Raw genomic sequence first — 24,466 nt, forward strand, 5'->3', positions numbered from 1 at the left:
TTCACATGGAAGGCGACTGCGGCCAAGGCTTTGGGGAGACTGCAGAATTGTGTGGTGGGAGTGGCCAGGGGCCAGGGAGAGAATATTTGCACATGTGGACTCAATTTGAAAAATAAATTTTGTTTCATAAGTCAAATCAACATCCTAGATTGGAAATGAATCTATGCTCCTTGGAGAGAGGCAGTGTCATAGGAAGGTGCTTCTGCAGAGAATCCTTTTGTGGAATGATAATCACAAATTCTAAATGAAGATAAATATGGGAGAAAGAAGTAGGGATTTTGGCTCACCTTCTATTTGCTTCTGAGTGATGACATCAATACATGAAATTTAAAGGGTTTGTTGAATTGTTAAGGAGAAGTAGAAGATAATAGGAGAGTTATAAGGTCCCTGGAACTACAGATCAAAGGAAGAGTTATCTACATAACTTTCTTCCATGTATATCTATCATAAGTTTATGAGAAAAATCCTGTGCAGGTATGAAGCATAAGAAAGGCTTTCTTTCTTTCTTTCTTTCTTTCTTTCTTTCTTTCTTTCTTTCTTTCTTTCTTTCTTTCTTTCTTTCTTTCTTCCTTCCTTCCTTCCTTCCTTCCTTCCTTCCTTCTTTCTTTTCTTTTCTTTTCTTTTCTTTTCTTTTCTTTTCTTTTCTTTTCTTTTCTTTTCTTTTTTGCCTCTGAAGGCTTGGTGAAGACTTACTGAGGCTGAGTGGGGAAATTAAGCATGTACCTTGGGGAGAATGGCAGGAAACTGTCCTGAGTAGTGTTACTCACTGTCTTTTGATGTTCAGGAAGGGCAAGGTCACAGAGAACTCTGCAGGCCGATATCTAGAACCATGAGATCCTCTTAAACATTCTGGGACCTGGACTGGATACCACATTAGCAGCTCCCAGATACTAAGTCTCAGAAATCTGACTGAAGAAAATAAAAGCATGGGAAAGATCCCTGTGAAGGGTGTGTGCACTGAGCAGAATAGAAGCCCTTCAGAATAAATGTGAACAAAGCACTGGTTAACATTAGCATAGTCTGGAGAAGATAGTGGACTGTGGTAGTTAGGGAGAGAACAAAAATCCTATACTATGTACATCCTATACTATTCATAAACTATACCCCAAATATTCAAGCTCTTTAAAACACACACACACACACACACACACACACACACACATCTACGCACACATGCAGCACATAAAATGATGGGGGTTTCATCAGACTAACAAAACTCAACCATGCTCCTGTTTACTCACAAATACCATATATTTAGTTTCTTTCTTATTTTAGCTATTATATCAAGTATTAAGTCCAAAAATTACAGCCTCAGAAAAGAAAATCCCACTAACAAGAGACAACATGATCAGTCCATGTTGACTGAGTGATATTACGAGTGTTGGATCAAGCAGACAAGGAAGTTCAAAGAAGTGTACAGGGAACTCACAGGCCCTGCTCATGGGGTGTTTTCAGCAGAGACAAAGACACAATTAGAAAGAATTAGAGTCTAAAACTGCTACTCTGGGAGAAATGCTCCCAGAACTTACATATCTCCATGAACTAACAGCAAAATTCTGTTTGGGAGTTAGCCTTGAGAACTTGTTTACTCCAGAGGAAAAGCAAAACAAAGCAAAAGCAAAACAAAGAAAAGCAAGACAAAACACAAACTGGAAACAGCCAATTGAGAGAAATGTGTAGCAGGAAACCAGCCAGTAAACCCAGAGCTGATAGGAATCGAGGCAGTGTGATTGCTCTGGAGGCTTGCCAGTACACCCAGTGGCCAGTAGCCAGGAGGGATATACAGTTTCAGTCTGTCTCCACCCATCACACTCTGTGTATGTTGTAACAGCACAGCATACCACAACTCTACTCCTCTTAGTGGGCAAACCTGTGGATACCACCTTAATGCATACCACCAAGAGTTCAGCCCAGGTATGACTGTAAAGATAACAGTGGTGCTGCCCACGGCAGCTTATTCTGGTGATCAAGGTCTCTGAGGGGTTATGATTGACTCCACTCACAAAGTACCCCGCTGTTCATGGTGAGCAATACAAACACAATCTGTGGGATTCTGTCCTCTCATTCCACTGTGTGGATTTAAGTCCATTCCTTGAAGAAATAGGAGGAAGAGGGAGAAGGTTGTAAAATTCCTTAAACGAAATGAAAATGAAAATACAGCATACAGGACCCAGATAAAACAGAAGTAGTTCTGGAGGAAATTTTATATTGTGACTAACTACACTCTTATGTCTTTAAGAAGATATAATTATGCATCAAATGGACTTAAATTCACAGAATAGTCTCTCCCAGAACTGTAGCATGTCTATTATTTTATCAGCTCAGGGAATTATTTTTACAATATGGATCTGTTGAAGAGATTTGATCTTAAAGAAATTAAAGACATCTAAAATGAAAAAAATAACCTGGGAATACATACTGAGAACTTAAAAATTAATGATTTGCTAAAACAACCAAATACACAACAGGGGAATGAAAAAGAGGCACCCAAACAGGAAAGCATGAAGAGGCTACACAGCTGGAACATGCTAGGGCCAGCAATGGCAGAGATCTACCTGCTGTTGTACACTTCCATAAAAAGGGAGGCCATGCACTTTGGCAAATGTTTGAAGAATCAGTGCGTATGTGCATGCATGGATGGTTAGAAGCAAGGATTGTTGCCAGTAGAGTTTGTTTACTATATGAACATTATGTCCAAAGGTTCTTTCTCTGAAGGGTAAACTTCCTTAAACCTGAGAATGCACTGTGTCCAGCCAGGTCACATAGGAGGAATACTACAGAGATAATTTAGGGATCCTCTGAAGGTTGGTAGAGTGTGAGGTTCTTTCCTAACTTAAGAATATGGATTCTAGGAAATGCCAGTCCAGGCAGGCTGAGAAATGTGTCTGTCCTCACTTCTCAGCTTGGCAGAGTGGGAATGTGAGGTACTCTGAAATGTTCAGCTTTGTAAAAGGACCCCAGACCAACCCTTCCCACTCCTGCAGGCACCTGCCTGCTGCTGTCTGCTCTTGAGAGGTCAAGGCCCATTGAATTGAGGTGAGAGCACTGCAGGGAGAAATGCTTATGTAAGAAGCTGTTGGATGGGTTCCTGGCCATTTGTAATCTGAGTGCTGGGCACTGACTGTTCAGATAGAAGTGGGTAAACTCTTAGTGGGCGTGGCTTGGAGGTCCCAACTGACACCCAGAGAACTCTTTGGAAGGGAAAGCTTTTTATGCCGTCTTAGATTACATAACTGAGCTGGTTGAGCAAGACTTAAGGAGGCGGGTTCCCAGGTCCACAACAGAAGCATTGCTAAAGCAGCAGATAGCTCACAGACCCACCGGAGCCCTTGTCCTTCCACAATGGGCCTCTACCCTCTGGTCTGGCTTTTTCTTGCTGTGTGCACAGCTTGGGGTAAGTTCTTCTGGGTCACAAATGTCTGTCTGTACATTTTCAGTCTTTGTTCTGGGCACAATTGGTCAATGCTGTGGACAAAATAGTTCTAGTCCTTGGTGAGTTTTGCTTTCTGCACTTGAAGGGGTACATCAAAATCCAAAGACCTTGACTCTCACAGAGACAAAGAGGAGGACAGACACCCGGACACCCAGCTATAGGAGGCACAAGAGAGCTGAAGGAAGCTTAGGCTGTTCCCTGTGATTCTTAATCAAGTTGCAAGCATGTCGTAGAGTGAGGCTGAGCAGAACACTGAAAATGTAAACTCAGGAGTCAGATATAAGACTGGCTCCTAATCAATAACTCCAACTTGATATCCTCAAGTTTGCAATGTCTGGGTGATAAAGTGCCTAGGGGACCCTACCTCTAAAGCAAAGATGACAGGAGCTCCTTTTTCGCTGAGGACAAAATGAGTGGTTGCTTCTACTCTGGGTCCGGAGGATACGTTAGGTTAGGAGGTAGGCAAAAGGTTTGACTGAAAATGTAGTGGATTAAAAGAAATTTCAATGTGCTTAAATCAGACAGCTAAGATGCCAATGTTATACTGAAGCTCCCACAAGGCAGCAAGCTGCAAGCTGGGTGAGAAGATGGGCAAAAGTTGGTCCCTGTCCTCAGGAGGGCTCACCCCGTGGACATGTCAGCAGGCACAATTGACTTATTATTGAGATCACAGGGATGGTGTAAAAGAGGAAACAAGAGGTTAGTCAGGAGGCCGGGGCAGTGGAGAGACAGGGGCAAGAGCCATCATTGTAGTTTTGCCTGGAAAGAAGAGAGGAATGGGGTGCATGGGAGTGGTTACGTGGAGTTCTTTGTGAGGTTTGGGGGATATGGGGCTGAGTTTGGGTTTTTTAATGTCTAGCTCTTGGAGCTCAGGACAGGTGGGGTTACCTATGTAAGAGACTTAGATAATGTGGGGGATGGGACCTGCATTAGTTAAATTCTGGGGACCCCAGTTCCCCCAAGGGTCCCCAGCCTTGGATGTCACCCTGTTTTCAAGTTTTTTTTTAACAGTCGATGCTTGGTACTTTGAAATCTTGCCTGTTCACCTGGCAAGGCTTCTTTGAGGAATTATGTAAAGAGAATGAGTGTGCTTGGGCACACAATAAATATTCAATATTGTACTCTGATGTTACACAATGTTAAATACATAATTACATAATATTTTTGCCATTGCTGTGTATCCACTTGACACAGGAATATGACCCCAGGTAATCTGTTTCTAACCACTTCGGGGTGGACCATCCCTGAGCTGGCAAAGGCTACGCCAGGCTGTTTCCCCTCAGGCTTTACCCTTTTTCACCCTTAGGCATGCGGAACACACATCAGCATCTCACCCCATTCTCCATGGTCTTTCAGAACTCCTAAGGTAGATTTTGTATGTACAATGTCTACCAGAAAGTTCATCGTTCTTTGTAATAACTAGTACCAACAACTTGAATATTCACAATATGCATCTGGCTGTCGATAGCCTGAGATTTAGAAGCTGGATTCCATGAGGAGTTTTCAGTTCTAGTAACCACTTCCCACTAAAATTGGAACTTTCCTCTTTTCTGGTCACAAGCTTTGAGGAAGCTGACATCTTGTCTAAATTCAAAGGCCCTGCCCAATGAGGAATGTTCTCACAAACTGAGGTTCCTGAGGTCAGACAAAAGAGAACGTCACGGGGGACCATGACCAAGTGTCTCTGATTTGTGTTAAGTCCCACAATGGGTAGAAAGAGAAGAGATGAGGAAGCTGAAGAAACTGTCTGTTCAACAAGAATGGAGGCGATAGGGCAAATGGTTTTGATGCTCAGTCTCTCTTCTCTAGAAGACCATGCTCAGAACTCCCAAGAAGAATGTTCTAGAAGTGTGTTGTTTGCTTTACCTCAGAGTTATTTCTGCTGCTTCTTTGTTCACTAAGTAAAACCCAGTCATTCACAGTCTTCTGTGGTGTGCACGTTCTCTTCCAGGATTATTTTTCTCTGTCATGGATGCCTGCTGGTGGCCGTCATAGGACACCCACCCTTCTCAGCTGGGCTGTGTGCTGTCTTTAAGCCACAGTACTCTTTCCCATTCCTGCAATGTCATTCCCACCCCTCCTATTCCCTTAGCCACTCCCCACACTGTAAGTTACAACTCTCCTGTGACCAATCAGGAGGCCTCGATCTTCCAACTGCTATATCCCCTACCTGGCTCTATTCCAGGACAGAATATCATGCATCTCAATATTAAGTCAATTGTGTCTGTTGTCATGTCTGTAGGTGAGCCCTCCTGAGAACAGGGACTACCTCTTGCCCATCTTTTCACCCAGCTTACAGTTCAGCACCAGGATCCTAGTGGATGAACATTTCCAGCAGAAACAAAAACTCATTTTCATGCTTGGTACCTCTCTTTCTGCAGTGACTTAGGCTAGATGCTTTTAAGACACCAGTATACTAGCAGGGCAGTGGTGGTGCATGCCTGTAATCCCAGCACTCTGGGAGGCAGAGGCAGGCAGATTTCTGAGTTCAAGGCCAGCCTTCTCTACAGAGTGAGTTCCACGACAGCCAGGGCTATACAGAGAAACCCTGTCTCGGGGAAAAAAAAAAAACAAATCCAAAGACACCAGTATACTTTAGTCTTTAATCAGCCCTCTGAGATGACAATTTTCTTCACTCTAATTTTGTATAAGAAGGGAATAAGACCTGGAATAGGTTGGGTGACTTTAGCAATGTCATCAGTCCTGAAGTGACAAACCCACCAAGAAGGCAGGTCTGCCTTTTCCTTACTGATGTATCCTATTTCCTCTTGTCCAACAGGCTACCCATCCTCACCACCTGTGGTGAACACTGTTAAAGGCAAAGTCCTGGGGAAGTATGTCAGCTTGGAAGGATTCGCACAGCCTGTGGCTGTTTTCCTGGGAGTCCCTTTTGCCAAGCCTCCCCTTGGCTCCTTGAGGTTTGCTCCACCACAGCCTGCAGAGCCCTGGAGCTTCGTGAAGAACACTACCTCCTACCCTCCTATGTAAGCCACTGGAGTAGGCCTGTTTCAATGTAAAGGGGACGAAGATGTTTTATTCTTCTGTTTTGAACATTGACTTTGCTTGGGAGTAGTGGGTGGGACTACATGAGTGACAAGAACAGTTAAGGGTGGTTTTAAGTTCTCATGCCCAGGTGTATCCAGCGACCTAGTTACCACTGAACAATACCTGACACTCACTCTTCAAGCCAATAGAAAAGCCCAAGGAGTCCAGATAGCCTTGAAAAAACGTCAGTGCAGGCAGTGTTTCTTCCCTTGGCAAGGTACTTGTGAGGATTCAAGAATCCGCTCCTGGTGGTATCCTTACTACTGCATGCTCTTCTCCTAAAAATATCATTTGCTAGCTTTTCATTCTGATTGCAAAGACGCAAATACTGAAAACAGAAAAGGCTGGGAAATACACGGAAGCAAATGTAATAAAGTTAAAAATCAGTTACAATCCAATTACTCAGAATTACTGTGAGCATTTGAGATTGTATTACCAGTCTTGTGTCTGTGTTTGTCCTCCCTTTATGCAGGGATTATGAGTATGGAAAATTTGGGTGACTATTCGCACATTTATAACATCAAAATTATTCTACACTATCAATGCAATAGGCAATATATAGCAGTTATTTTAAAATTAGACTTTATGCATCCAATCTTTTATTTGAGTTAAGTTCTTTCCATGTTATTGACACAAAGAAACATGGTGATGAATTTGTAACCAAATCATTACACATAATCATGGGGACTTGGGGAGAAATTTAAGTGACATTTCTGAGTCAAGGAATAGGAATTTGATTAAGTTTATCTCCAGAAATATCTAAACTGCACACCCTTCTCCCAGGCAAACAGGCAAACCCCTGTTCAGAGGAACTGTCCCTTTGCTTTCCCTCACTCAAAACATGTGTGATTAGATAAGGGGTAAGAGCTGATAAGAATTTAAGAATGCAACATTGGTGTTTATATGAGAGTTCTAAACAATGGTGAAATTGAACTCTTCACTTCTCATTGTTCATTCAGTCCGTAGTTCTGTGAATTCTGCTCCTTTCTCCCACTGGGTAGGAAAATTGCTAGGCTAGAGACATGAAGGCCACCTTTCCTACTTCACTTCTGCCATGCGGACATCTGTGGAAACAGCATTTGAGCACCTCCACTCACTCTTTGACATATTGGAAGCCAGGTGCCAACTGTGAAACGGGGTAATGGACACCTGGGGCTGATGTGTCCTAAATGACTCCTACAACAGGAGAAGCTGATCAGTGCCTGGAACTCTGAAGAACTCCATCATTGCTCCCAACTCCACTCTACAATGGGCTTATGGGGTCCTTAATCAGAACAGCTCACAATGGTTGTTGGTGGCATGGGAAGATGAAAGAACCTTAGCAGGCCAGGTGGTGAGACTCTTAGAGACATTACTCACCTCACCTGGTCCTGACAGGCTAAATCTAGAGCACATAAGAAATTCAGCCACGATTACCCAGTATGTCAGTGGCAGAGGCAGGACCAGAGTGATGTTTTCTTATGTGTCTGCCAAAGATAACACCTATAGCCTGTTAGCAGGTCATTTTCCTGATTTATAGAAGACTCCCAAGGATAGGAGCATGTTTACCTACAGAAGCATTGCCACAACCCATTGAACAAGCCTAGCAGGGCACAGGGCCCTATCCAAACAGTGCAGGGAATATGAAACCAGCAGATGGGTGCCTCTCTTTATGGTACACAGTACTTCAAAGGCTCTAGGAAGGGAGACATGCCAAGTCCTTTCTCTAAATGCTTGGGAGAATCTAGAGTCTTAGTAGTTCCACTGGGAATCTAAAGACTCTATTATCCCTAACAATGACCCCGATCCAGTGAGGATAACATCAGCTATGTGTTCAAAAACTCCAAGTACAAGGTCAGGTTCTGGGTAAAATATCCAAGGTTCAATCTAGTGGAACCTTCTCAGATATGCTCTCTTCCCTTCCAGGTGCTCCCAAGATGCTGTTGGAGGGCAGGTGCTCTCAGAGCTTTTCACCAACAGAAAGGAGAACATTCCTTTACAGTTTTCTGAAGACTGCCTCTACCTGAATATTTACACCCCTGCTGACTTGACAAAGAACAGCCGACTACCAGTACGTATGGGGATCACTGCACCAGAAATCTGAGTTCCAGCCTCCAACTCTTCATTGGCAGAAAGGGGTTGAAGGCAGCTGGTAGCAACAGCTCATGGGCAAGGGCTTATTTAAGAACAGTGTGACCTCAGATTTTTCCAGTGATACCAGTTTTGAGTGGAGATTATGGTACATTTGGAATGAACACTCCTAAGTTTTCTCACACAAATAGAAGGAAAAAAAATTTTTTTAATTAGGTTAGGTTCTGATCCCCAGAGAGACTAAATATCTCTGTGCAGTTAGAGAAACTGAGGCTGTGGTAGAGAAAGGAGAACATATAGAAGGGGTGCGCAGAAGAGTCAGGTGTTCTGACCACCATACCTGTGCTTTTAGACAGTGTCTGGGAGGGAGGGTGTGTGTTGCCTTTATTCTCTGGTCATGTATGACAAATGTGAAAACTTTCACTGTCATGTGAAAGCATTCACTGATCCATGAAGGACTAAGTAGGTAGAACTCTGAGGTACTCTAGTCAGCACTTTCTCTGAGTGCAGGCAGCATCCTTGGGATTTTTACCATAGCTCGCTCCCCAGTCCTAGCTGTCTTTGGCACAGTATGATGACCAAGGGAGTCATTTCAAATGGAAACACAGTGCTAGAAATGAGCAGGCTGCCAGGTATAGATCACAGGGTTGGGGAGGGTCTTTTTAAAAGAAAAGGAATTGATCCCTGGGCTGTAACAGGCCAACACCCAAGAAATTTCCCAGAAGCCCTTTTGAGTGGAGCCTATGAATTTGAGATATTTGCAGATTTGTGTGCTGAAAGTAAGTGCTTTGCACTCACTGGAAGGTGAGGGTAATCCTTAGACACACACACACACACACACACACACACACACACACACACACACTCACAAAAACATGCACACATACTCATATATATATGAACACATACATATACACACATATACATACAAACACACACATACACACATACATACACACATATATATACACATACAGATATGTATACACACACATACATACACACAAACACACATATACATACACACATATACACACATGCATGCGCGCACACACACACACACACACACACAGTCAGATTTGGGCTTGGAGGAAGGAGAAGATGATGCCAGGCCTTCAAGGGCCTTGCCATTAGCTCTGCACAGTTATATCCTAACCTCTTCCTGGGTCTGCACAGTTATATCCTAACCTCTTCCTGGCTCTGCACAGTTATATCCTAACCTCTTCCTGGCTCTGCACAGTTATATCCTAACCTCTTCCTGGCTCTGCACAGTCATATCCTAACCTCTTCCTGGCTCTGCACAGTCATATCCTAACCTCTTCCTGGCTCTGCACAGTCATATCCTAACCTCTTCCTGGCTCTGCACAGTTATATCCTAACCTCTTCCTGGCTCTGCACAGTTATATCCTAACCTCTTCCTGGCTCTGCACAGTTATATCCTAACCTCTTCCTGGCTCTGCACAGTTATATCCTAACCTCTTCCTGGGTCTGCACAGTTATTTCCTAACCTCTTCCTGGGTCTGCACAGTTATATCCTAACCTCTTCCTGGGTCTGCACAATTATATCCTAACCTCTTCCTGGGTCTGCACAGTTATATCCTAACCTCTTCCTGGGTCTGCACAGTTATATCCTAACCTCTTCCTGGGTCTGCACAGTTATAGCCTAACGTCTTCCTGGCTCTGCACAGTTATATCCTAACCTCTTCCTGGCTCTGCACAGTTATATCCTAACCTCTTCCTGGCTCTGCACAGTTATATCCTAACCTCTTCCTGGCTCTGCACAGTTATATCCTAACCTCTTCCTGGGTCTGCACAGTTATTTCCTAACCTCTTCCTGGGTCTGCACAGTTATATCCTAACCTCTTCCTGGGTCTGCACAATTATATCCTAACCTCTTCCTGGGTCTGCACAGTTATATCCTAACCTCTTCCTGGGTCTGCACAGTTATATCCTAACCTCTTCCTGGGTCTGCACAGTTATAGCCTAACGTCTTCCTGGCTCTGCACAGTTATATCCTAACCTCTTCCACAAGCCATTGCCTATCACCCTTGGGCTCATCAATTACTCTTAGATGACCCTGACTCAGTCTCTCCTAGAAGTGACAGGAATTGCTGAGGGAGAAGATCAGATTGATAGTGCCATGAGAGAGAGACCTCCTAGGACAGTAGTTCTCTATCTTTCCTTGGGTTCCTCATGTTGTGGTGACATCCCTGCAACCATAAAATTATTTCATTGCTGCTGATTTTGCCACTGTTATGAATTACAATGTAAACACCTACTGTGCAGGATATTTGATGAGCTACTCCCCAGGGGTCTCAACCCACAGGTTGCGAAGCATTGTCCTAGGAGACCCTCTAGCTATGGACACAGGTTTTAGAGCCACGAGGTCTATGATTAAATCCTGCTTTTGAGAAGATGGGAGAGCAGAGCCATTTCTTAACCTCTTAGCCTGTGTCCTTACATGGGAATTGTTATATGACGCTCAAGACCCAGCAAGCTGCTTCGTAGTTCTGTCTGAGTGCACACAGCAGTTGCTGACGCACTAACTAGACCTGTAGGATGGTATGATTCCTGGCCTAACAGTGGCACACAGCAATTGCTGACACACTAACTAGACCTGTAGGATGGTATGATTTCTGGCCTAACAGTGGGCACACAGCAGTTGCTGACACACTAACTAGACCTGTAGCATGGTATGATTCCTGGCCTAACAGTGGACTCACTACACAGCAGCCATGAGCAGGCATTGGTCAGCTCAGCATCTGGGGGCTTGTGGTAAGCGCCAGGCTGAATGGCTATAGCCATTGCTTTTTATGTCCACTCCGGTGCCTAAATAATTACATGGGGGCTTTAATTTGTTTATGAATACATGCCTAAGCCTTAAGCTAGGCTTGTTTCCCAACTAACTTGTAACTCAGTTACCCATTTATACTATTCTATGTCTGCCACACAGTTGGTTACCTCTCCTCAGTTTCATACATCTGATTTCCTCCATGTCTTGGTGGCAAATCCTTTCTTTTTTTTTTTATACTCACATAGTTTTTATTATTATTATTATTATTATTATATAATATATGGTAATATAATGAAAATTAAATACTGTTTTCCTTTAGACAAAGTTACTGATGATTCAATTGCTGGATCTTTTTTTTTTCTTTTTTTTTTCTTCGATATAATTTTTTATTTACATTTCAAATGATTTACCCTTTTCTAGCCCCCGACTCCCCAAAAGTCCCATAAGTCCCTTTCTCTTCCCCTGTCCTCCCACCCACCCCTTCCCACTTCCCCGTTCTGATTTTGCCGAATACTGCTTCACTGAGTCTTTCCAGAACAAGGGGCCACTCCTCCTTTCTTCTTGTACCTCATTTGATGTGTGGATTATGTTTTGGGTATTCCAGTTTTCTAGGTTAATATCTACTTATTAGTGAGTGCATACCATGATGCAAAAAAATGTGGTATATCTATACAATGGAGCACTATTCAGCCATTAGAAACAATTAATTCATGAAATTCTCTTAGGCAAATGGATGGAGCTAGAGAACATCATACTAAGTGAGGTAACCCAGACTCAAAAGGCAAATCCTCTCATGCCTGGCTGTTTCCCAGAGTTCATTCTCTCTCTCTCTCTCTCTCTCTCTCTCTCTCTCTCTCTCTCTCTCTCTCTCTCTCTTGCTCTCTCTCTCTCTCTGCCAGATATCCCACCTTCTAATCCTGCCTCAGTTTATTGGCCATCAAATTTTTTATTGAAAGCTGGTGCCTTCACACAGTGCATAAGAGATTCTCCCTATAGGAAGCTTTGTCTGCACATCTTCTTTTCTGTGGTATCTTGGCAATGCACTATGTTTCTTATCTGTCGCTTAGGAAAATAATTTCCTCTACCACCTGGGTAGGACATTTTCATTGCTTAGAACAAGTATGGACCTATGTATTCATTATACTTTTCCTTAGCAAACATATCTGAACATTATTTTGCACACCCTCATTTCTTCCCTTATTGATGTGCTCTATAAATTATAAAAGAAGGAGAAAAATTGTACCTCCTTGAAAGCTCAAGTCTATCAGAGTACCTGGTATGTAATAAGTTTAGAGATAACACTAGCAGAAGACTGAAGACTTTCTAGAGAAAGTATGAGATAGGATTAGCAGTGTAGTGGATTGTAGTGTGCAAGAGAGGAGGTGCATTTGGAAGGTGTACCATTAGGGTCGTATGTGTCTCATCAGATAATCACTTACTTGTGGGAAAGTCTAGTTTACTCATGAGGAGTTACCTGGGATGAAATGAAGAAGAAATACAAGAGCTGGCCCTTTTATGTTCATTCAGACATAGGTGAGAAGACCAGGGGCAGAAGATCAAGATCTTTGACCTTTGAGCTCTTCCCATGGTAATGTTCTCAGTTTGAGCATCTTGGGAGGATGTGAGAAATGAGAAACACAGTGGGATACCATGCTACATTATATTCCTGGCAGGAGCTGGGGGAGTTGAGAGAGAGAAAGAGAGAGAGATGTTATAGCCTTGCTGCACATCGGTGTGATTTGAATGGTGACCAAATCAAACAACCCTTGCTGTACTCCCAAGTCTGCTATGTATGACTTGACTCCCCAGTAGCACCAAAAGCTGGCTCAGCACACTGAGCCTATGGGATGCAGGATTGGTTATGTTCTTGTCCAGGTGATGGTGTGGATCCATGGAGGTGGACTGGTAGTGGGTGGGGCATCCACCTATGATGGACTGGCCCTCTCTGCCCATGAAAATGTGGTGGTGGTGACCATTCAGTATCGCCTTGGCATCTGGGGATTCTTCAGGTAAGATACTGGACTTTCCTCTTTCTACCTTAGCCATTACATCCATCTGAAGCTAGTTAATTACAAAGCAGTTTTATGTAACACAAGATATGAGAGACTGAAACTGGAAGATTGGCTCCATCATCTGGGCTACTACTGAAGGCCCCTGGGCACAGAAAAACATCATAGAAGAACAGATATAACTAAAAGACCACATGATGAGGCTGGAAGCTAGGGGCAAGGGGAGATCATGCTTCTTTAATTTTGAAAGATGTATTTATTTCTATTTTATGCATATGAGTGTTTTGCCTTCTTATGTATGTCTATGCATTATTTAACTGATAATACTGATAGATATTTAACATACTAGCCTGCAGAGGCTAGTATGGAGTTTTGGAACCTCTAGACCTGGGGCTATGGTGGATCATGTGACCCATGGGGTGCTGGAATCAAGCCCAGTACTTGATAAGAGAAGTAAGTGCTGCTATGCACTGAGTCATGTCTCCCGCCCAGATCTTGTTTTGCTTTGCCTTTTTATAACAAAGTACCTTCCTATGAACTAGGCTCTCTATAAATGGTATGCAGGTCCCTTCTGAGAGCTGTGCACTCAGGAACATAATCACCTGGCCCTTGACCTCACCCATTACATGTTTTTTCACAGATATATAGTATGCTACAATGGAAGCCAGAATCCTAGTAAAGAACTACTGGGAAATAGTCCATATCTATGCCAAAGTGGCTACTATGACCCTCCGCTAATACTCTCATGTAAGCCCTGAGTCTGGGGCAGGGATAATTATTAGAGCAATCTGTTATTTCATATTTTCCATTTTAGTACCACGCTTGTTTCATTCAGGGTGTTCTATGAGACAGGAAGTCCTGTCACATCTCCATGCAATGTCTCTAGGTCATTGAGAAATAAGCTTACAATGTAGTGAGACCTATACTTATAATTCTTGAGAGCATTACTTACAATGACACAGAAGTGCTTTCCAAAGATCACAGCAGCTCCATTCATGCTATCATTCTCACACCGAGCACCTTTGCACCTGTAGCTTCTCCTGGGTGAAATTCCATTCCTTGGATATTCAGGAGTCCTGTGTCTTCATTTTATTCAGGTCTCTGTCCAACCCACTGCCTTCAATAGGTCCTTTCCATGAAAAAGGCCTAATACGCTGCCCTCACAGGCCTGCATTTGCTGTGGGCTGGGCATGGTTTTCTTTTTTTTTACTGTCTGAAATCATTCTCTATTCATCTGCCAATTCCTGGTCTGCAGCGTGGACTAAATGTAGTCAGAGACTTGAGGTTTCCTCTCATTTGTGCTCTAGGTCTGAGCAGTGCTGGAGGCAATGCTGGCTCCTCTATACATAGCTGCTGGAAGATGAGCACAGATCCCCGTATAGAACAGTGCTGCCGAGATGAGAATCAGATAGACTTCCTTGTCAGGGATGTAGGGCACAGCCTGATGCTGGGGTGTTTGGGGGCCCCCAGCCCATATGAGGAATTGAAATCCTTGATAGCTTTGCCATGACATCTCAGCCTTGACTCTAACCCGTTCTCTTGCAGCACAGGGGATGAACACAGCCGGGGCAACTGGGGTCACTTGGACCAAGTGGCTGCACTACGCTGGGTCCAGGACAACATTGCTAACTTTGGGGGTAACCCAGGCTCTGTGACCATCTTTGGAGAGTCAGCAGGAGGTTTCAGTGTCTCTGTTCTTGTAAGTGTTCCTCGCACCAGGTAAAACTCCCAAGTTTATGTGTCTGAACCTCCTAAAACCCATCAACCATCCTATCCAGATATGAGCATCTTTGCTTACAAGACTATATACCACATACTATCGCAACATACCATCAGAAGGCAGACAGCTAAGGACCAAATGCCCCTTTGCTCTTGGCAAGCTCAAGCTTAGCTTCATATATGGGCATTCAAGAATTTCCAGCTTCTCTCTCTTTCTCCCTTGTCCCCTCTCTCTGTCTCTGTCTGTGTGTGTATGTGTCTGTCTGTCTGTCTGTCACTGTATCATGTCTGTCTGTCTCTGTCTCTGTCTGTCTCTGTCTCTGTCTGTCTGTCTCTCTCTTACACACACACCCACCCACCCCCCACCCCCCCCACACACAATTTTCATGGACTATAGCCATAGGGAAAAAAGTACAAATAGGAGTATGAATTTCAGCATAAGTTAGAGGAGGTATCCTTGTTTGGTTTCAAGCCAGAAGTATTCATTTACTCATTGAGGAAAGTTAAAGTCCAAAAACAGAATGGAACTTCCCCCAGGAGGTCTGATGCATTTTGCATGCCTAAGAGGGAAGGCAGCCAATTAAAGAACCCATACATCCTAGGGAAGTAGGTGTGGGGGTGGAGGGATAAGGAGTGGGATGGGGGAGGGGTGGAACACAAACATGGATCACAGATGCAGAGGAGGGATGTAAAATGTCTTGGGGCGTGAGACTGAGCCAGATGATTATTTAAAGAATATACAGAATGTTCTATGAGCTATAAGATACTGCCTTGGAGCTAAAGATTTTATTAACATATATTTCAAACCTATATTGGTTTTATATTCAAAGGGAGAAATGTTTAAGTAGAGAAAAAGAAAATACAAATTAACCCAAAGAATAAAGTTGTCCATCTTCCTGCTACCAAGAGATTACTACTATGAAATTTTTATATTTATTTCTTTACTCTTTCTCCACAACTTTATTTAACTGCCCATATCATCTATATGTCTGTCGTCTTCCATCCATGCATTATCTATTTTCTTTCTCCCCAGTATGCAATTATATTTGATCTCCAATTCTTTTACCCAAGATAAAATGTGATATGCAGTAATAGAACATGAATATTTTCCTAAATATAAAACACTTCTTTAGTATTATCTTTTATAATTGCATATTATTCCATGGTAGGAATAAATCCTTCTTACCAAAATGTATATTATTAGAATGTTGGGTTGTTTCCACATTTTACTATTAATGAAGAATAAGCATTCTTTGATATTTTTGTTTTTTTGTTTGTTTGTTTGTTTGTTTGTTTTGTTTTGTTTTTTGAGACAGGGTTTCTCTATGTAGCTCTAGCTGTCCTGGAACTCACTCTGTACACCAGGCTGGCCTCAAACTCAGAAATCTGCCTGCCTTTGCCTCCCAAGTGCTGGGATTAAAGGTGTGCCCCACCACCGCCCAGCGTTCTTTGACATTTTTAAAGGCCCCCATGATCCTTATTTTTAGGATATATTCTGAGGAATGGAAATGATGGGACAGAGTCGGCAGCTCAGGGTTAGCAGTCTTTCCAGTTTTCCTTGTGAGCACCTGCCACATGATTCCTATCCTATTTTATCTCTTATCTTGGTCACTGTTTCCATCCCATTGATGTTCTCTTGGAATGTAAAACCGAAGAGAAGTCTGTCATGTCCACAGCACCACAGTCCCCAAACGAGTGGCCAGAGCAGAAGAGCAGCTGAAGAAGCCTTAAAAACCTAGTGAACCACTGACCACTCTTGTAAGCATATAAGCTCCACTTCTTCTTTCCCCTGCCAGGTCTTATCTCCTCTGGCCAAGAACCTCTTCCACAGGGCCATTTCTGAGAGTGGTGTATCCCTCACTTCTGCTCTGATTACAACAGATGCCAAGCCAATTGCTAGTGTAAGTACTGCTATGAACAGTTCTTTGCTCTCCTTGAGTCCTCGGGTGATTTTGTCCATGGAGTTCAACTTACATGCTCAGGCGATGCTTGAAGGGAGAATGGCTGAGGAAAAGGGACTGCTATGGCCTAAGTCCCACTGTGAAGGTTCTGTATTTGTGTGAATCACATTATGCAGATGTCCCACAGTCCTGCACATGTTTTAGTATGGTTAGCCACATCACACACATCAGCTCACCCCCAAAATAGGAACAATCATCACCCTCATCTATATGTGGAGAAGCTGAGGTTAAAAGAGATTTGTCTATGGCTTACATATAGCCAACTATTTAGGAAGTGAAGGAAATGATATTTAACACCAGACAAACCTCCATAACCAAGGGTCTCCTTAGAAGCACTGAGATTCAAGAACAGTATGTACAGTTTGCGCTATTAGAGATAAGAGTATTAATGGGAATAATTAATAGTAATGGAGATACTGGTTATGTGTTCTGCTCATTTCCCTCTCCTGATTAGTAGCAGAGACAAAATTCTATATGATAATCACTCAGACTTACTGGTCTAGAGTACATTTGTCAAACTTCTCTTGTCTTTACAATTTAACCAAATTAACCATACCTTGTGTGACCCAAGGATATGACATTTGCCTATAATACCAGCACTTTGAGATACATAGGCAGGAAAGTTGCTATAAGTTTTAGACAAGCCTGATCTATAGGAAAACATTCAAAACCATCCAAAACTGCATGGTCTTATCAAAAGATAGATGATAGGTAGACAGACAGACAGACAGACAGACAGATACATAGATAGATAGATAAATAGATAATAAACAGACGATAGGTAGTTAAGTAGGTAGATAGATAGATAAATAGATAGATAGATAGATAGATAGATAGATAGATAGATAGATAGATAATAGATAGGTAACTAGATAGATAATAAACAGGTGGTAGGTAGATGAGAGATGATAGACAGACAGACAAACATAGATAATAAGTAGATGATAGGTAGATGAGTGAGAGATGAGAGATAGATAGATAAACAGACAGATGGAGAGACAGACAGATAGATAAACAGATGATAGGTGAGAGACCATAGACAGAGACAGATAGACAGACAGACAGATAATATACAGATGATAGGTAGATAGATGAGAGAAGATAGATAAATAGACAGATAGACAGACAGATAATAAACAAATGATAGGTAGATAGATGAGAGAAGATAGATAAATAGACAGACAGACAGATAATAAACAGATGATAGGTAGATAGATGAGAGATGATAGTAGACAGATAGACAGATAGACAAACAAGCAGACAGACATATAGATGATAGACACAAAGAGGGAGGGATGGAGATAGAGAGAGAAAAAATAATTGAATAGTGGATAGAATCCATTATGTACATCAATGGAGGCTGTAGTCATTGTTTTTAACCTCTGCAATTGTTGCCTGCAATCTCTGGCAGCTGATTGCTACTCTTTCTGGCTGTAAAACTACCACATCAGCTGTTATGGTTCACTGTCTGCGCCAGAAGACAGAGGATGAACTCCTGGAGACCTCACTAAAATTGGTAAGTATATCCATTCTACATTCTAGCAATAGTCAATCTATGTAATGGAGTCCAATCTTTATCTGTTCAGATAAAAGTATTCCAATGACATAATGAGAAATTGTATGATATCCCTTTATAAGATGGATCTGAATGACCTGAAAATAAACCCCATTCTGGATTTGGAGGTTGAGGGCATTCAGCATGCTTTTCAGAAAAGCAACACAATATTATTTGATATAGAAACTAATTTATAACATGACTTTCTAGCCCAATTTTTTTATATTTTCTTACACTACCTAAATGGAGTATTAAGATTAATATAGCTATCTATCTAACCACTCATTCATATACTATAATATTATCTCATCCTTCTGCTTATTTCATTATATATATCTTTATATATTATATATTACATATAATATTATATATATATTATTATATAATATATATTATATAATAATATATATATAATATTATATATATATGTATCTTTCATCAGATGTTAGTAGTATATTCCTTTCTCTTCACCTATTTTGCTTCCTGAGACAGGGTTTCTCTGTATAGCCCTGACTGTCCTGGAACTCACTTTGTAGACCAGGCTGGCCTCAAACTCAGAAATCTGCCTGCCTCTGCCTCCCAAGTGCTGGGATTTAAGGCGTGTGCCACCACTGCCCAGCTATTCACCTATTTTTCAATGTGTCCACAGTCCTTGAACCATCCAACCAATTCATATCTATATTTCTTTCTCACTCCTTACCGGTCTTACATGTATTAGCCAAATTTACCCATCTACCCATTCAGCTGTCAATCCATCATCTATACAAAAGTATGTGGAAGTAATGCAGACAAAAATTTAACGTTTTTCTGTCTTACAAAGAACTACTCATAGAGAGACCCTATTTACTGAGTTAGGAGTGACAGTAGAGAAAGAGAGCACATTCAATACAGTTATCAGGGATAGTTCTTAGACAAGGCACATTTGAGAATTGATGGACAGTCATGGGAATCTTCCATCACAAGGAAACATAGCAAGACAAACACACACATACACATGTATATATATATATATATATATATATATATATATATATATATATATATATATAGAGAGAGAGAGAGAGAGAGAGAGAGAGAGAGAGAGAGCATGCAAGGTGTGTGTGTGGGTTGGGCATTGATATAAATAAGTTCAAGAATCAACCAAGCTCTTGGCCTATCTATCTGGACAATGGCTACTCCTCACCCCAGACAGGATTCTCCCTGTTTGTCCATGGAGAGAATCAATATGGCCTTGGTGCTTTTATCATTATGTTCATAAAAGGAGCCCAATATATTTACAGAATTTAGACATCTATATTCTAACAGTAGAAGAAAGCAAATATTTCAAGCTTCTCTATGTGATTCAAGAGAACTAGATTATTTGGAAATACTTGGTGACTTAGGGAAACTCAAGGGACCTAAGATCCCAGGACACCTTGAGTATATCTGAGATCCCTAGGAAGTACTTCCACTTGCTGATCCATTGCCCCAATATGTATGTGCACATGCTTACACACATACACAGAGAATGTAGCCCTCGCTGTTAGAGGCATGACCCACAGTGAAGAGGATCATAGCAGTTACCTCACCATCTAGGTGATACCTAATAGTTAAAGTATAGTGTAATTATTAACGGTTGGTATACCTATGGGGGAGTTCAAGCCGTTGGCCTTTTAGTCAGTAAATTGAAATGCAAGCCCTCCCAGATTTCATAGTAGCAAGAACGGAAACTTTATTCAAAGGTGAAATGATAGCACACATCAGAATGAAATATGTTGTCAAGAGTGGCAATGGACCACATGAGTGAGAGTACCTGAGGCTTCCAAGAAATGTTTCCGGCTTTCTTTCATGAGGACCAAAAGTAGTTCAGTTGCTAGGTGACATATATTGGATGCATCCCTATTTTAATTGACAGACTTGGATTATGTAAGCCTTTTCTAATAGTGCTGGTTCCATCCCATGATACATTTGATTTTTATTATATGCATGCCCAACTATACTTGAACATAGGATAGCACACAGAAGGTTTCTCCTAATTGTTCCCTCAATGGGCACAGTTCATCTTATTGCATATGCAACAAAACCTAGCTCAGACCCAATCAATTCCTACATTCGAAACCTAGATATATTCTGAAATACCTCTGGGTTTCATTGATGTGAAGAGACACCATAAACAAAACAAATGTTATTAATTTCTTTAAATTGGGGCTGGCTTACAGTTTCAGAAATTCAGTCCATTATCATCATGGTGGGAAGCATGGTATCATGCAAGCAGACTTACAGCATCTTGATCCACAGACAGTAGATGGGGACTGTGTAACACTGGCCAGACTTGAACATATATATAAGACCTTAAAGCCCTACCTCCACCGTGACACATTTCCTCTAACAAGGCCATACTTCCACTAATCACTCCATACCTCCTAATAGTGCCACTTCCCATGGGCATTCAAACCACCACATCATTTAAAAAGAAACTGTTGAAGGGAAGACTTTATGGTTGTTAAGGGTAGCAATATCCCCTTGTTTTGATTGATATGTTCCTGCAGCTCAGTGCAGGTGGAAGTCCTAGGTTGTCAATCAATCTTAGGTACAATATTAGATGAAGAGTGTATGCATAAAGTACACGAAGGTAAGAGTCCTGGGTTTCCAAGTGCTTAGTTAAAAGGAAAGTCTATCCATAGCTCAAGTCAAGCAGAATTACGGGTTGTTAAGCTATACTTATCTGCCTCAGCATTATAACTACAGAATCCTTAGCAAACACAGCTAAGAAAAGGGTGGGCTGAAAGGAGTGCTACAGAGCCTGTGGCCACCAGGATTTTTTGATGCAAAAATGAAAACACTCATTTCAATGATTTTAGAACAGAAGGAAAAGAATGGGTTATAGCAGGTAACTGAGATATTCTGAGTAGAGAATTCAAGACATGGCTGGATCCAGATGTTATAAATATGTCACTGAGAATCTGCCTGTCTCTATGTGTCAGCCCATTCTTTGTTGTCTTCTATGTAAATAATCATGTCTCTTATGGAAGTAAAAGAAAATAGCACTCTAATCTTCTCTGCAATTTGCTTATAAGCCATCTCTACCCTAGATGTCAGCAATGGATTTGCAGGACTCTTTTGGATAGATACCATCATACATATATCCATTCTTGAGCTATTCTCTGCATTCAGGGTCATGATCACCCTAAGTCACACATAAATACCCAAACTCTTGAATTGAGAACTGGAGAGGGAAGTATCCAGTTCTTCTGGTCCATCCCACATCCAACCCTATCTCCCCTTGAGATTACCCAGTCCCTCCCATCACTTTCATATTATTCCACTGTTCCCTTGAGGAAAATTGGGGTATTATTACTAGAAGGAAAGCAGAGGGAGACAGAATGTAGAAGAACATAGACACAGGCAGCAGACATCTTCTCCGGGCTTATCAATCCTGACTCTGGGTCCTATGGCCTTTGCCTCTTGCTTCTGATACCCCTCCTTCACCCTGTTCTACCCTGGGCTCATTGCCAGATGACATAAGCAGGGAAGAGCTGGGGGAAGGGTACCCTGGTACCTAAGAGACACAGTTGAAACGATTACCTTTTATATATGGAAGGTTTTTTTTTTAACAGATTATCTGTCTTTATCTTCACAGAACCTTTTTAAACTGGACTTACTTGGAAACCCAAAAGAGGTAAGGGCCTTCTGCCCCAACCTGAATTACAAATGTTGAGTCTTAACAGTCTATAGCTCCCATTAACTATGAATGCAAAATCTCCACTGTAGTATAATTATCATTTCTTGTGTGCCTTTGAGAGGGGAAGTTGCCTGCAATGGGAACACAGACCAAAAGTCCAGAGGTGTAGCTAGCCTGACTCATAGTACAGGGCTCCTGGTTAGCAGCTCGGTGTCTTCTGGGCTCACCTCTCACTTCTCATTTACATCCTCAACATCCATAATGGCCTGTGTGGGATGCTTTATTGGAACCTTCTACTGTCAAATGCCTGAGGGCGGATCTGAAGAGCCTTCACTAAGGGGCAGAGTTCTGATAGGACACAAGTATGGTGAATGTGGAGGCCAGAGAAGCCAGTCTTCTCCTTCTACCCAGGAAATCAGGCAGTGTGCAACATCTCCTGTTCCTGACCTCTCAGCAGTGGTTTCCACCTAGTGACCTTAGCTGTACAGTTCTATGATCTCATCTAGCGTTCTCCCTGTGAACCTTGCAAGAAAGAAATGAGAGTTACCCAACCATTAATGTTTCGCCATTTGGCAAGAGATGATTTAGCAGCTGGGGTACAGCCATGACACAGATGGTACTCTTTGTCTTTTGGGAGCTTCCATTCCTGGAGTTGAGAGAGCACAAGAGCAGATCAAGTAAAATATGTGGTGTATCTGATGGCAGTCAGATGTACAGAAGATAAATTGGGAGATGGGGGCAGAGTTGGCCAGTAGTTTGATATACCCGGAAAATGCGAGATGGCTTGACTAGGAAGAAAGCCAGATGTTGGGAAATTTGGAGATAATATTACAGGCAGAGGAGGGAACAGCTGCAAAAACCTGCTGCAGGAAGCCAGTTTGCTGAGAGGGGAGATGGTGAGGAAAACTTGGACTTCTGGTTCAGGAGGTGGGGAAAGTGTGGTAGCACAGCACTCTGGAAGACCCAACAAGCTGCTGAAAGAGTCAGATGCAGATATTTGCACCCAAGCAATGGACAGAAGCAGCTGACCCCTGTTGTTGAATTAGGGAATTCAATAGAAGCTGAGGGCAACCCTGTAGGAAGATCAGCAGTCTCAATTAATGTGGACCCCCAGAGCTCTCAAACACTGGACCACCAAACAGGCAGCATACACCAGCTGATATAAGGTCCCCAACACACATACAGCAGAGGACTGCTGGGTCTGTGTTCATTCAGAGATGATGCTCCTAACCCTCAAGAGACTGGAGACCCCAGAGAGTTTAGAGGTCAGGTGGGGTGGGGGTGGGGACATCCACATGGAGATAGGGGGGAAGGGAGGAGGTGTGGGATGTGGAACAGTCAGAGGGTGGACAGAGGTTGGTGGGGTAGTGAATAAAATATGGAGTGTATAAAAATAATTAATTAATAAAAAGGGAAAAAATTATATTTTTTTTAAAAAGGCTTATATTTTGGTTCAGCAAGATATAGGTTTTTCAGCAAGCTTAAAAAAATGATCTTGGATATTTATGTTATCTTGGTTTTATTTGTTTTGATTTGAGACATAGTCCTAGTGAGGTAACCCAATCACAAAACAATACACATGGAATGCAATCTCTGATAAGTGGATATTAATTATCCCAGAAGCCCTGAATACCAAAGGCACAAATTGCATAACAAATGACTCCATGAAGAAGTATGGAGAGGGTCCTGATCCTGGAAAGGATTGATCTAGCATGGGAAGGGAATATAAGGACAGAGAAAAAGGAGGGAGGTGATTGGAGAAGGGATGGAGAGAAGAAGGTTTATGGGACATATGGGGAGGGGGGATCCGGGAAAGGGGAAATCATTTGGAATGTAAACAAAGAATATAGAAAATAAAAAAAATATAAAAAAAAATAAAGTCTAGGCTGTCATTGAAGTTAGGATCCTCCTGTCTCTGCTTTTAAATTTCCTGGAATCATAGGGCATCATATCTAGCTATGGAGTTCGTTTGGACAGCAGTGTAGAAATTCACTGTATTAGCCAGGGGCAGGAAGACCAGGTAGGAAGACTTTACACTGCAGCTGAGTGGTGCGATATGATTGAAGTCCGGATATTTTTAAAGGAATTTCTCAGTTGACTTGCCAACCATCAGTGATATAGTGAGGAAGATGGACACCACTGGCCTCCAAGTCAAGCACTTGACCTCACAGAGTAGTTTTGATTATTCATAAGTAGGATTAGCAATTATTGCATGCCTT

The 24,466-nt window shown here is 42.1% G+C and overlaps 1 protein-coding gene across 1 annotated transcript in view; it reads left to right on the top strand.

Annotated features, from left to right (window-relative positions):
• Window positions 1-3,263: 3,263 nt before the first annotated feature.
• The window catches only part of LOC127671619 (carboxylesterase 1D), a 32,950-nt gene continuing 11,747 nt past the window's right edge, over window positions 3,264-24,466 (top strand). Inside the window, exons 1-8 of the mRNA XM_052166443.1 lie at window positions 3,264-3,394; window positions 6,213-6,417; window positions 8,384-8,528; window positions 13,218-13,351; window positions 14,897-15,050; window positions 16,867-16,971; window positions 18,443-18,547; window positions 22,206-22,244. Of these exons, the coding sequence (XP_052022403.1) occupies window positions 3,343-3,394; window positions 6,213-6,417; window positions 8,384-8,528; window positions 13,218-13,351; window positions 14,897-15,050; window positions 16,867-16,971; window positions 18,443-18,547; window positions 22,206-22,244 (939 nt within the window). The 5' untranslated portion in view covers window positions 3,264-3,342. The remainder of the gene's footprint in view (window positions 3,395-6,212; window positions 6,418-8,383; window positions 8,529-13,217; window positions 13,352-14,896; window positions 15,051-16,866; window positions 16,972-18,442; window positions 18,548-22,205; window positions 22,245-24,466) is intronic.

This window comes from Apodemus sylvaticus, chromosome 21 (assembly GCF_947179515.1).
Source record: "Apodemus sylvaticus chromosome 21, mApoSyl1.1, whole genome shotgun sequence".
Taxonomy (NCBI): Eukaryota; Metazoa; Chordata; class Mammalia; order Rodentia; family Muridae; genus Apodemus; species Apodemus sylvaticus.